We start from the raw sequence: 14,160 nt of genomic DNA on the forward strand, positions 1-14,160 counted from the left end.
TCACCTGTATTTTATACACAAGGGATCATGCTAACTTGACTCTAGACAGGGCAAACTTGGGCCAAATCTGACAAGTTACTCTGGAATCTGGATCTTTTTCAAAATGGCCCCACTCACGATGACGCCAGCACATTGTGTACAATAAACATACGTGATACCCCTTCATTCCCAATGTTTAAGGTGGGACAACATTGCATACATCCATCATCAATCAGGCAAGAGCATTCACTTTCTAGAGCATTCACTTTCTAGGGCATCATCACTTCAGAATTTCAGATCACCTCAGCCATGCTTTATTCTTTGCCTAATTCAACCTGAATTTACACAATGCATTCAATATTTGCCCAGCTCTCCGAAAGACAATTATATAAAGTTCAGCCAGGGAATGCAAATGTAAGCAAGGATTTCTTTTCGACCTGGATATGGATATCTTTGTACTAAAAGAAAATCTACTACACCTGTATGGTCAAAATTATTGAAAAGGGATAGAATGGAGAGGAAGATAAGAGATGGAAAGATAGAAAGACTGAAAGAGTACTGAAAAAGTGAAACCAAATAAAGAGTACTTAACAAATGCACATTTTTAGACATTGCTTACCCAGACTGGTGATCACTTCTCATTATAACACAGAGACATATATTTTCATTTGGCTGTCTTAGAGCGCGTTTATCTAGGCTTGCCACTAGATATGTACATATCGTACCCCACTATCGAACCCCACTATACGATCGTGATTTGCGGGATGTCGCGTTTATCGACCCTTCACGATTCAAAATAAAGACTTGTGTCTGCCCAGCTGTTTTGACCCGGGAAGCAGACAGTTTCTCGGAGGTCAACTTCACACGTATGCTTGTACACAACACCTGGGTGATCATATTTGTATGTGAGGTTCAAAACAGCTTTGCGTTTATCGATCTCTCAGAAACGTGATTCTGGCTGTATGTCACATTCAAAACGCACCTTTTTGCGTCTTTAGATATGCCCATATCTAAAGACGTTTAAAAAAAGGCTTTGCGTTTATCTACTTCTAAATTTGCCTGAAAGACGTTTGAGAAACCTGATTCTAGCCAAAAATTTGCTAGATAAACGCAACCTATATGATATTGGAATTGGCGCCAGATTTAAACAGCTGCCTTCTAGGAAATGTAGCTAAATCCATGTAGAATAGGCTTAAAGTTTACTCCAATAGTCTGTAGCCATTTTGGAACTCACTTGTTTGGTTCAGATCCAGAATTTAAAATACATAAATCTTCAATTTTTCAAACCTTTTTTAAATCTATGGGTGGTATTCTCATAAGTTAAGCTGGGACTAAGTCCAAACTAAACTAGAATTTTAGTTCACACTTCTATGGAATGCTAGGTTTCATCTTCCTCCTTCAATATTCATGACAAAGATAATCTACCAAAGACTTTGTTGAAATTCAGTTCATAATCATATTATCTTTTTCTTCCCATTTCAATGCAAAATTAATTTTTTGGACACTTTTCATTGAAGGATTAAAATAATCTGTACAGGGTAAATGAGTTGGCAACAGGCACTCCATAAAAGTGTGGACTAACTTAGTACACGCTACCGGAATACCACCCAATGTTGATATAACCCTTCCCAAAACTCTCCATCCCCCCCCCCCCCCATGACCAAAGACATATAAATACAACATAAAGCCGTTGATCTTACATCTGCTTGTAGTTGTAGCCTATATTATCACCTTTACTCGGCTTTTATAGTCTTTTAAAGAAAGCCCGCATGTGGACGCCTCCATTGTGCAAGGAGACGTTTCAACTTTCAAGTTCTGACATAATTTGAAAAGACATCAACAGCAGAGGCAGACACAAAGTCTTTCCCTTTAATTAGATTCAGACTGTCCGGTGAAATATGGCATACCTTTCAATGTTTGCACTGTCTCTTGTGAGAATCATCTTCAAACTCCATCATTGATTTTAAAAGTCATTAACAAATAATAACAGAAAAAAGCAGGAGATTCCTTCCTTGCTCTGGATTTGAATACAATGTCTCAACTCTCATGCAATTACATACACCTCTTCATCTTCCTACATATATGTTTACTGTCCAAGGTGAGAAATCAATTTTTGAAATTCCAACATCAATTTGAAAAGGCGTTAAAAACAGAACAGAGTGCCCTCCTCTCAAATGGATTTACACTGTCTGCTGTAATTTGATCTCTTCATAGTTCTAGATCAGTGCAGCCTTGTAACGCTGCAATCTCATTAAAATACATGAGCAATGTGATTGCTTTCCTGTGAGGAACTAGATCACGTGCTTCATACATGTACTATCAATCTGAGAATTGCCAAGGACAAATCTCATTTAGTTCATCACTCTTAATAATGAGCAATATATCATTCATGTATATTGCACCTTGTAATATCAGCATAGACTTTCTTCTTCTTTTTTTTTCTGGGAGGGGGGGGGGGGTACAGAGATAAAATTTGAGAGCCCGCACGTAACTTAGCATTGAGCTAATCTTTCTGCACCACACTGACCAAAAACCCTGTAGAAAGTTAGACGATAATGTAACATAATAGTTGAAATTCTGATTCCAGAGTAAAACATGCATTCAGATGTTTAATACATGTATACATGTAGTGGCTCAAAAAGAGTAAACTAAAACTTGCATTTTGAATTTGAGCTGAAAGACAGAAAGTGGTCTTTAGAATATTTACTGATAAAACAAGTACTGCGACCTGTAAAGGAACTTTTTATAGACAAATCAAAGGAAATGCAGGAAATTAATTTTGTCATATGTGACTTTATAAATAAAGTTTGCCTCAATCAAATGCAAAACAAATCCTCTTTCAAACATAACCAACACTGCATTTAGACCACTAGAATTCATAAAAAAGAAAAATATAAGAATTGTACATGTACACTGTACATGTATAGCCATCCAATAGGTAATTACCTTTTTTTTTTAGTCTGAACATTGTAAACGAAACGTTGTATATAGTGAAACACATGTCTAAGCATCGTTTCAAAGAAAAACTTGAAGAAAAAAATAGTCAGTACCCTGCTCTAGTCTGGACATCATATCGTACGAAAATTGTATCACTGACACTGGGTGGGGCTTGTCGTGAGTGCACTCTGAGGATTGGCCTGCTGTCATGTCAACTTACCTCTTCAAAATCAGTTTCTTTATAAATCGTGTCTTTAATCGTTGTTGTGTTCTAGTCTGCACACTCCTTTCACTACACAGTGTTTCTTTATAATGTGACTCCATTCAAGCTTTGTATATATATTCTTTAAGTCTGAACATGCTATAAGCAGTGATACATGACAGGAAGAGAAATTTATGCGAATTTGGTGGCAGTGAACACATCTAATGAATGTTTTGAGAGTTGATGAGGGGTACATTTCCGTCACTATGCAAAAGTGTAACCTACTTAAGATTCTCAATGACCTAGTAATTTCTTCATCCTGTTGCGTTTGTAGGTGTGTTAAAGGGAAATCCTACCCTAGTATAAAAGTAATTTGATAGGAAGGAGAAAAATCAGAAAAGTCGACTTGCAAAAGTTTGGATGATATTGGACATAAAGTAAAAAAGTTATTAATCAAAAAAGTTTTTAATCACTAAATTCACTACATATGGGAATTTCAAATTAGCTGAATCTGGATCACTATGAAGTAGCAGTTGTCACTTGTCAGTCAACCTTCCCCTTTGACTAAATGTCATTTTTTTTCTCCAAAATGTATGGCCCAGAAGGGCCCTTTTCTTTTTAGAGCACCTTTACTATATGCTATCAAACTATTTTGAGTACCGTAGTGTCCGAAGGTTGGAATCGCTTCAGAGAAAAACAAAAATTAATGACATTTTTGTACACAACATACAGTAGAGATGTCCATGCATACATCACAATCCCCTGACCAAATTGCCAATTTGAGAGTTTTGGTTGCACACATATATTTGAAAGAAAGTTTTGTAATGGTCATAACAAGAAGGGACTTGGATTTTGAATGTGCATGTAGATTTCTAAATGGAATATGATATTTATGTACTTAAGCCATAAGATACATGGAGACTGATAACAGTCTCTGGTGCTGTGCCTTGTTAGCAGTGGAAACAGGAGGATTTTAAATTAAATTCTTGCTTGATCAGGGAGCCAATGCAAATTACGTACATGTAGGACAGGAATATATGTGGGAAAGTGTGTGTGACTAGCCTTGCAGCTGAAATTTGAAATTGTTGTAGCTTGTTACAGTATAATTACATGAATTACAAAAGAAGGCTATTAATGTACATGAGTAAATTTGGGACGTATTAAAAAATGGACAAGTATTTCTGCCATTTTGGGGGTCAAGAGATTTTCTGATAGAGCTGATTGTATGAAGTGCAAATGGAGCACATCTTACATCAAAGTCTTACATCTGGTAAAAATTAAAAATACACCAAGTTTCCTTGCCAATAAAACAGGATTGATATTCATATCATCAAAATGGAAATGTGCTATGGGAAAATATGATTAGTAATGATTTGAAAAATGGAGGATATCTACCGATATTTTTCAGATGTTAATGTCTTTAACACACTTTGAAGTCCATAGATAAGGCCATCAAACATCTCCTGTTACTTCAAGGTAACATTAGTAAGATTAAATTACTTTGGAACCATCAATATGCATCTAAATCATGCAACCGATTTTGACTCAACTGTAAATTAAATACCCCACCAATAGGGTTTATGTACATGTACATACAGTAAGCATCGAATGCCTAGATTTAGGGTGAGGGATAGTTACGAAACTGAAGTCTTTAGATTTAGCTTCAATGGTAAAACGTTGGTTGTCCTAAGACATCAACTCTTGTGATGGGGTATTCTAAAGTTGTTCAGATATTTTATAGGGTTTAACAATATCTTCAAATAGCATCATAAAAGCTTACATCAGTCTCAGATGAAGTCAGCTGACATATCAAATGTTATGTCCGTTACCTGCATATTAAATGTTAATCATGTTAAATACTTCTATACTTGGTAACACTAACAGAAGGGAAACCAAATTGCCAAGTTATCATTATTTATAATGATATGAATAGATATCCATGTCAAAATGTATTTTCTCCGGTCTGTTTACCTCTGAGATAGGAGCTATTTCCCGTCACCTCAGCAACCCTCCTCAACTGTTGCTGGAGATGATGTAATTCTACTGCCCTTGCTTGGTTCTGTCTCTCTGTACTTTGAAGTCTGTTCCGCAGTTCTTCCAGGCGGCTCTCATAGGACTGGTAGTTACCATCCATTTCACCTACAGGAAACATGAGAAGAAAATATGAAATATAATTAAAAGGAAGGTTAAAACTTAAAAGCAAAGTTCAGACTTCAGTGAGCTTTCAGAACACCGTCCCTGGGTCGGGTGCGTCATTTCTTTAGCTAGTTAAACCTGCGCATGGGCTCATGGTAACCGTTAGGGTTAGTGATAGTTATAGTTATAACAATCATGCAAATCAACCTATCGTTAGTTCAATCGGTAAGGACAGTGTAATGTATACAACGTTGGAGTTGTGGGTTCGAATCTCACTTCTCAGTAGGGTGTCTGATCACGCACTCAGTTTTGTGTGCTAAAATCCTTCCCATAGAGATTAAACACATCCCTATTCAGTCCATGTGCATTGCAAAAGTGGTCAATGTTTGTATTACCAAAATGAGATTCAAACCAATACTGCTTGTGATCCTGAAGGTGATACTCAAGTTCATACTCAATATGTGAGGTGTCTAATGAAAGAGCAGGTTTTTCTCCATATTCCCCAAAGGGGCTCACCCCCAAAATTCTAAAAATATCTTGATCAAAACAACGATTTAAACATCGTTTCCATGGTAACTCAGAGATTTACCAATTTCACGAAGTGAGCCCCCCCGAGGGAAAAATTGGGTCAGCTGTAAGGAATATCCATGCGCTTATTTTTTCTGTAGTCCCAAGGGATCACGAGCAGTTACAGTTTGAAAATACCCTTAGCCTTACTCCACGTTTTGCATATTGTGCTGTGCAGCTTTTGAGCAAAAATTATAACTCGGCGTGTACCACTTTTTTGTCTATTCTGACCAAAATGCTATGAATATTGACTAGATTTTGGGGGGCTGTATCTTTTGATAGAAACATTGATGAGTCTCGAAATTTAAAATATGTAGCTCTGAGTAAACGATTTTCCCAAATATCCTACCATAATGGTGACAAACGATCAAAGAAAAAGGGAAAATTAAAAAATAACGATCGTCCAGACACCCTAACTTGCCTAAGACAAGGTCGAACTGTTACTAGTGTTAGATCCAAGTCCCTATTCTCATCTCAATCAGTAATTATTCAGTGTTTTTTTTTTTTGCCTTTATAAATAGTGAGGCAAGGCAATAAATAATCAAAGTCTAGTTGTTTGTGACCTCTTTCCAAGTGACGTATATAAACATATCAGCTATAGATCTAATTTAAACGTCCGGGAAAAAAAATGTGGCGGGCCGGGTTACCTTAGATTTTGATCATAGCGGAGCGCTATCATCCCTGTCGGCCCACACTCCGGCGTGTTCAACCTACGAACCGGCGCGGAACATTTTCCTGCAGAGAATGAGACTAGATCTACGATCTACTTACCGCTTCGAGACTGCAACAACAGGAGCGAAAATGAACCAAAAACAGTCATTAAGAGTAATAGTTTTCCCCTGGATCGTAGCCCCATTTTAAAGTTAAAGTGTAAAACTTCGTATTTGAAAGATAGACTATTCACAACTTCTCGCAATGGAAATGAAGCCTTTTTTTAGTAGTGTCGCTGTCGCCTTCCTTCCTTAATTCTCAGCTCACTGCAGTGCAGTACCGTAGTCCACACGATGATTTTCAGATGATCGTACCTGGTGATGGTACGATAGTTCCACACTCCATTCAAAAACTCACAGTGATAACAAAATTAAGTGCAACAAATTTTTCTTTTTCTTCCAACTTTCTTTCCTTCTTCTTTTTTAAAATTCATTATCTTACCGTATAATGTTTTTTTCGTTGTCATAACTCTCAGATTCTTTTCTTCTTCTTCTCCTTCTTCTTCTTCTTCTTCTTCTTCTTCTTCTTCTTCTTCTTCTTCTTCTTCTTCTCCTCCTCCCTCTCCTCCTCCTCCTCCTCCTTCTCCTCCTTCTCCTCCTCCTCCTCCTCCTCCTTCTCCTCCTCCTTCTCCTTCTCCTTCTCCTTCTCCTTCTCCTTCTCCTTCTCCTTCTTCTTCTTCTTCTTCTTCTTCTTCTTCTTCTTCTTCTTCTTCTTCTTCTTCTTCTTCTCCTCCTCCCTCTCCTCCTCCTCCTCCTCCTTCTCCTCCTTCTCCTCCTCCTCCTCCTTCTCCTCCTCCTTCTCCTTCTCCTTCTCCTTCTCCTTCTCCTTCTTCTTCTTCTTCTTCTTCTTCTTCTTCTTCTTCTTCTTCTTCTTCTTCTTACCATATTTCATGTCTCTCATCTGATTGCATACCTACCGATCAATTTACAATATATGTTATCCATAACTCACCAATGAAAATGTAAAATGTAATTTATTAATTTTTACAACCAGTATTCTCTCTGTCGAAATTGTACTTTTTACCTTATTTTCGATATGTCTGATATACACTCTCATCCTCAGCATCATTTATTATATATATATATATATATATATATATATCTCTATCTCTCGCCTTGTCTCTCTTTCTCTCTCCCTCTCTCCCTTTGTCTCTTTCTCTCCCTCTCTGTCTGTCTCTATATCACACTTTTCCTGGATCTCCTGTGCTGTCTGCACTATTATCCTCCCTACCTCTCTTCTATATTTCCCTCCAGCCCTATGATGATTGTGGAATAGAATGTTAAGCGAATTTTATGAATTGTATTAATTTGTATATATATATGTGTACACTGATTTATTTAAAATTCAATCACTGCGTGATATGTCTCAATACGTTTTATGTTTGTATAAATATTTATGTTTTTACAATGTACAAAGTTCTGCAATTCAACCATCTGGCTGCAAATGAATTTTTAATAAAACCATTACCATTACCATTACCATTTCTTCTTCTTCTTCCTCCTCACCTCCTCCTCCTCCTTCTTCTTCTTCGTCTTCTTCGTCTTCTTCTTCTTCTTCTTCTTCTAGCTTCTTCTTCTTTAAGTTCTTCTTCTTCTTCTTCTTCTGTTCTTCTTGTTCTTCTTCTCTCCCCCTTCTTCTTCTTTTCTTCTTTATCTGTTTCATCTTCTTTTTCTTTTTTCACAGGGGGTCGAAGGGGGTCGAAGATGAAAAAGAGAAATCGGATGCTGACATGTGTTATGTTTACTGTTATAGATGGCGCTATTCACAACTTTTGTCAGAGGGGCTCAACTCCGCTTCTGCATCCGTCTAGTCATGGGGAAATTTTGGAGGGTCAAAAGTGCACACTGCTTCCACTTTTTATGTATTTATTTCCCCATTTATCCTCTTTCGAGGGACTTTATTTGTTCATATCATAAAAAACAGCTATTTACAACAATGTTTATATACATAGTTCATTCGATTGTAACATATCATTATTATGTATATTAAAAAAAAAACATGAAAGTAATGTGACATAATCACTCATTAAAATAATGAACATATTTGTGTTACTTGTTTGTATCGAATTTCTTTTGATTACATTTCATATCAAGATAGGTGCGAATTTCTACCTTTAATTCTTTTATCAAATATACAGCATGTATCCTGTGCTTTTCAAGGGGCTTTTCACTTCCAAAACATTTTCTAATACAGTTTCTAGTTTCTACAGATAATAAGCTGAGCAAAGTCTAAAATAAGATTGAAAAGATTCATTTCTCTTCTCTCTATTTTATGACCTATCAAAATCATTTTTTCGTTCAAAAAGATTCTTTAATTAAAAAAAAGTATCAATTAATTTGGATACAATCTTCCAAAAAAGCGACACATTCTTACAGGCCAGGAAAAGCTGGTTAGTTGTATTTGCAATCTTCCATTTACATGTATTAGCCAGTGCGAGGGGAGGTTCTTACTGTTGCCAATTTGTTTAAGCAGGGGGGGGCAGGGGCGTCTCCAAAGGGGGGTGTGGGGTTGTAACACCCCCCCCCCCCCACCTGTCAGGATATTGTCGGTAAAATTGCGCTGCCGTCGGGAAAAAAGAAAAAAGGGGGAGGGAAAAAAGAAAAAAAGGGGGAGGGAAAAAGAGAGGGAAAGGGAAAGAAAAGAAAGAAAGAAAGGGAAAAGAAAAGAAAGAAAGGAAAAGAAAGGAAAGAAAGGAAAAGAAAGGAAAGAAAAGAGAAAAAAGAAAGAGAGAAAAGAAAAAGAGGGAGGAGAGGAGAGAAAGGAAAAGAAAGAAAAGAAGGAAAAAAAAAGAAAGAAAAGGGGGGGGGGAAGAAAAAAGAGAAAAGGGAAACAAAAGAAACGGGGGATGAAAGAAAGGAGAGAGAGGGGATGTAACTGTAAGAGCCTGAGAGAGGAGGAGTGGGGGTAAAAGAGAGAGGGGTTGTTGCTGGGTGGAGTCGTCTCGTCGAGGGAGCAAGAAAGACACGGGTAAATATGTTGCTGTGTCGGGTCAGATGTGTCGGTATTCTTGCTCGATCCTCGTGTACTATTTCAATGCAGAAGTTTGAAGTTGGTGAGATGTATATGTCGTTCGGCCGACAAGTTTTTTTTTCCTAGGAACTGTGACTTTTTATCCGCTGTGACGACTTCGAGAGTGACTAGAACTACAATACTTGCATTTTCTCGAAGTTTCACTTTCCTATAATATCAGCTAAAGAAATCGGAGGTTCAAAATTTTCTGGGAAACTAAATTCAAACAAGGATTAAGAGTCAACAAAGGTACGACAAATCGTCTTCCTTTCTCTATATTTTGATGAAACGACAAAAATTCCGCGCTTCGCGCAAGAGGGGAAAACTTCATTTAGACGAGTCGAGAACGCTACAACGAATCGTCTTCTTTCTCTAATAATTTAAGGAAATGTCTAAGCTTCCGCGATTTGCGCGGGAGGGGGGGGGGGGGACTGAATTAAGATAGGGAGTAAGAGTCGAGAACAGTACAACGAATCGGTTGCTTTCTCTCATAATTTAAGGAAACGTTAAATCTTCCGCGCTTCGCACGGGAGGAGGGAAACTGAATTCAGACAAATCTTAGAGTTAAGAGTCGTGAACGGTACAACGAATCGTCTGTTTCTCTAATAATTTATGTTCCGCGCTTCGCGCGAGAGGGGGGGGGGGAATTAATTCACTGACAAATAGGGCTTATTAAGAGTCGAAAACGGTACAACGAATCGTCTGATTTCTCTAATAATTTAAGGAAACGTCAAAGCTTCCGCGCTTTGCGCGAGAGGGGGAAACTGAATTCAGATAAATAGGGCTTGATAAGAGTCGAAAACGGTGCAACGAATCGTCTTCTTTCTATAATAATTAAATCAAACGTCTAAGCTTTTCGCGCTTTGCGCGGGAAGGGGGAAACTGAATTCAGACCAGGATTAAGAGTCGAATACGGTACAACGAATCGTCTTCTTTCTCTAATATTTAATAAAACGTAAAAACTTCCGCGCTTCGCGAGGGGGGGGGGGAACTTCATTCAAACTAGAGTCGAGCACGGTTCAACGAATCGTCTACTTTCTCTAGTAATTTAATGAATCGTCAAAACTTCCGCGCTTCGCGCGGGAGGGGGAAAAACTGAATTTAGATAAGGATTAAGAGTCGAGAAATATACAACGAATCGTCTGCTTTTTCTCGTAATTTAATGAAAAGTCAAAGCTTCTGCGCTTTGCGCGGGAGGGGGAGAAACTTCATTCAGACAAGGATTAAGAGTCGAGCACGGTACAGCAAATCGTCGTCTTTTTATTATTATTTAATGAAACATCGAAGCTTTCGCGCTTCGCGCGAGAGGGGGAGGGGGGACTTCATTCAGACATGGATTAACAGTCGAGAACGGTACAATAAATCGTCTTCTTCGCGCGGGAGGCCTATCAACCACACGCGCGCTCTTTAAGTGATTCGCTTGCTCACTACCGCCCCTCCCTAAAATAAGATCCTAGCTCCGCGCCTGCATTAAAATATATAGCTACGATGCTGACTAAGTTTACTAAAAAATTCGTATATTTATGTCGTCGAGGAAAATGATCATTTGCGCATACGCAAGTACTATAGATAGTTCATAGGAAAAACAATTTAGCCTTTGGGCCCCGGGTATAAGAGCACATTTTGTTTTCCCCCTAAAATTTGAAGATTTGACCGATCGTTCCGTTGGGGGGTAGGGTCACCTATTTTAGATCAACCATTAGCACATTTTTTTTCTTCTTCTCCAAAACACACACACAACCCCCAACCCCCAACCCCCCCCCCCATGTGTTCGCACCTGACCCTCCCTCCTCCACCCCTCCCCTCCCCCATCCAACCACCTTACCCATGCTGTCATTTTGGTATTGACTTATTATTTATTTAATTCCCCTCCTCCTCCTCTTTCTATCGTAAACCATTTTTCATACTGCATTACTTTAGTCTTTCCCGCTCTTTTATTACTTTCCCGCTTTCTAAACAAAGTATTTTGGTACAAATCAGTTTAGAAAACATAGTGAAGTAATGAATTTACAATAACAATCGATACTTTAAAAATGAGAATACTATACAAACTTGATATTTCATTCATGATTTTTGTTACAGTATTCCGAAATGTATTTCTAGACCTTATTGATCCGTAATCCATTTCAAAATTCACTGCCCACAAAAGACAATGAAAATTAGCCTTGTGTCGCAAAGCAATAAATAATATAAGTCTGTGTGCAGCTCTAGCAATCCAAAAAATATCGCGACGGGTAGCAGTGGCGGATCCAGGGGGGGTTGGGGGGTTGCAACCCCCCCCTTGGGCGGCCCAAAAAAAAAAAAAAAAAAAAAAAAAAGGGAAAAAAAAGAAAAAAAGAAAGAAAAAAGAACGCACGCTGGAGAGAAACCCTTTCAAGTGCAAATATTGTGAGAAGATATTCAACTCATCTGGTAACTTAACCAAACAAATGATAACTTTGGATATAACTATGTATTAAACTGTTACTTGATTTAAAAAGACGTTATCATGCACTGCTTTTTATGGTCTCCATTGTGTTAATAGATGCCAGGAAAACATCACTTACGGGGTTCAAATAAACACCCCCAAAAAAAATCGGCTCGCCGCTTCGCGGCTCGTGGACGATGCTCTGCATCGTCATTATTTTGGTCAACCCCCCCCTTAGCAAAAAGCTAGATCCGCCCCTGGGTAGACCAGGAGGTGAGCCCCCCCCCCCCAACTCAGTGTTATTTAGGGTACGCATATGACTGAATTCAGACGAGGATTAAGAGTCGAGAACTGTACAACGAATCGTCTTGTTTCTCGAATGATTTAATGAAACGTAAAAGCTTCCGCGCTTCGCGCGGGAGGGGAAAAATCTAAATTCAGACGAGGATTACTTTCGAAAACGGTACAACGAATCGTCTTCTTTCTCTAATGATTGAAAGAAACTTAAAAGCTTCCGCGCTTCGCGCGGAGGGAGGAACCTGAATTCAGACGAGGATTAAGAGTCGAAAACTCTACAACGAACCTTCTTCTTTCTCTAATAGTTAAATAAATCGTAAAATTTTCCGCGCTTCGCGCGGGAGGTGAAAAACTTAATGCAGACGAGAATTTTTTTTCGAGAACGGTACATCGAATCGTCTTCTTTCTTTAATAATTTAATGAAACGTCAAAGCTTCCGCGTTTCGCGGAGGAGGGAGGGGGAAACTCGCCCCTCCCTGCACCGACCCCCTCCCCGCATTACGTCACTGTTGGTCACCATTACGTACCAATATTTGGCTCGCAAAATTTCAAATTTGGGCCCCCCCCCTAAGAAATCCTGGATCCGCGCCTGTCGCGGGCCATGTTTGTTGTCACGCCTGTACCACCTCCATCCACATCCTTCTCGTAGCTGTCCATCTGACGTCCCTTCAGTGGCTTGATGGTTTTCTCTCCCACTTGTCTGCCTTGTTCGTTCATTCTTTTCTGGCTGTAGATTTGACAAGCCTTCGTCTATGAATAAGTGTTCGGGCGATGTATACCCCGAATCTTCATTCTCACGAGGTACATCTTCCATGTCTTCGTTAGTCGTCTTTGTATTATGTTTGTAGTAACTGTACATGTTGCTGACGGTGATGTACGATTGAATATACTATTTCTTTTGGACACGGCCCCTGTATTTTATACATTTTTTAGCGTGCCTATTACGGTACCATGGCGTGGTTATTCTATATTTAATAGATGATGCGTTCTCTTTTATTCAGACTATGACATCATGTTTATCCCCAGTCGCGTCTCTACATATGCCCTTCAACCCTTGCGTCATACCGTACGCGTCTCTACATCACGTCCTTCAACCCTTACGTCATACCTTCCCAGGTTCCACCCCATTGTTTAAAAAAACAGATAACCCCCTCGTTGTACACTACGTCACTGCGTGACGTCATGCAAGTCTACAACCTCCAAGTTATTCATGTTTCTATTTTTCATTGATCCATCTCTATCGACCCCTCTTTCATCTCATCAATCCATACTTTATATTTCATCATCCATATTTATCGATCCATATTTAATTAATCCATATTTAATTAATCAATATTTCATATTATCGATTTTATTGATCCATAATTATCGATCCACATTTCATATTTATTGATTATTGATTTCATATTAATCGATTAATCGATAATATCATAAATCATATTTTGGGACTAAACGTACATACATACTACTATCGATACAACGAATCGTCTTCTTTCTCTGATAATTTATCGAAACCGAAATCAGACAAGGATTAAGAGTAGAGAACGGTACAGCGAATCGTCCTGTTTCTCATATAATTTAATGAAAATGTCAAAGTTTCCGCGCGAAGCGCAGGAGGGGGAAACTGAATTCAGACAAGGCTTTAGAGTAGAGAACGGTACAACGAATTGTCTTCTTTCTCTGATAATTTAATGAAACTGAAATCAGACAAGGATTAAGAGTAGAGAACGGTACAGCGAATCGTCCTGTTTCTCATATAATTTAATGAAAATGTCAAAGTTTCCGCGCGAAGCGCAGGAGGGGGAAACTGAATTCAGACAAGGCTTTAGAGTAGAGAACGGTACAACGAATTGTCTTCTTTCTCTGATAATATAATGAAACTGAAATCAGACAAGGCTTTAGAGTAGAGAACGGT

At 38.6% G+C, this 14,160-nt stretch overlaps 1 protein-coding gene across 1 annotated transcript in view; it reads right to left on the minus strand.

The window, feature by feature from the left end:
• LOC579015 (alpha-1,3-mannosyl-glycoprotein 4-beta-N-acetylglucosaminyltransferase A) overlaps window positions 1-6,803 on the minus strand; it is a 72,896-nt gene extending 66,093 nt beyond the window's left edge. The window contains exons 1-2 of the mRNA XM_030980478.1: window positions 6,593-6,803; window positions 5,090-5,257 (exon numbers count right to left, since the gene is read on the minus strand). Of these exons, the coding sequence (XP_030836338.1) occupies window positions 5,090-5,257; window positions 6,593-6,677 (253 nt within the window). The 5' untranslated portion in view covers window positions 6,678-6,803. The remainder of the gene's footprint in view (window positions 1-5,089; window positions 5,258-6,592) is intronic.
• Between the last annotated feature and the right edge of the window lie 7,357 nt (window positions 6,804-14,160).

This window comes from Strongylocentrotus purpuratus, unplaced genomic scaffold (genome assembly GCF_000002235.5).
Source record: "Strongylocentrotus purpuratus isolate Spur 01 unplaced genomic scaffold, Spur_5.0 spur5_scaffold_11, whole genome shotgun sequence".
Taxonomy (NCBI): domain Eukaryota; kingdom Metazoa; phylum Echinodermata; class Echinoidea; order Camarodonta; family Strongylocentrotidae; genus Strongylocentrotus; species Strongylocentrotus purpuratus.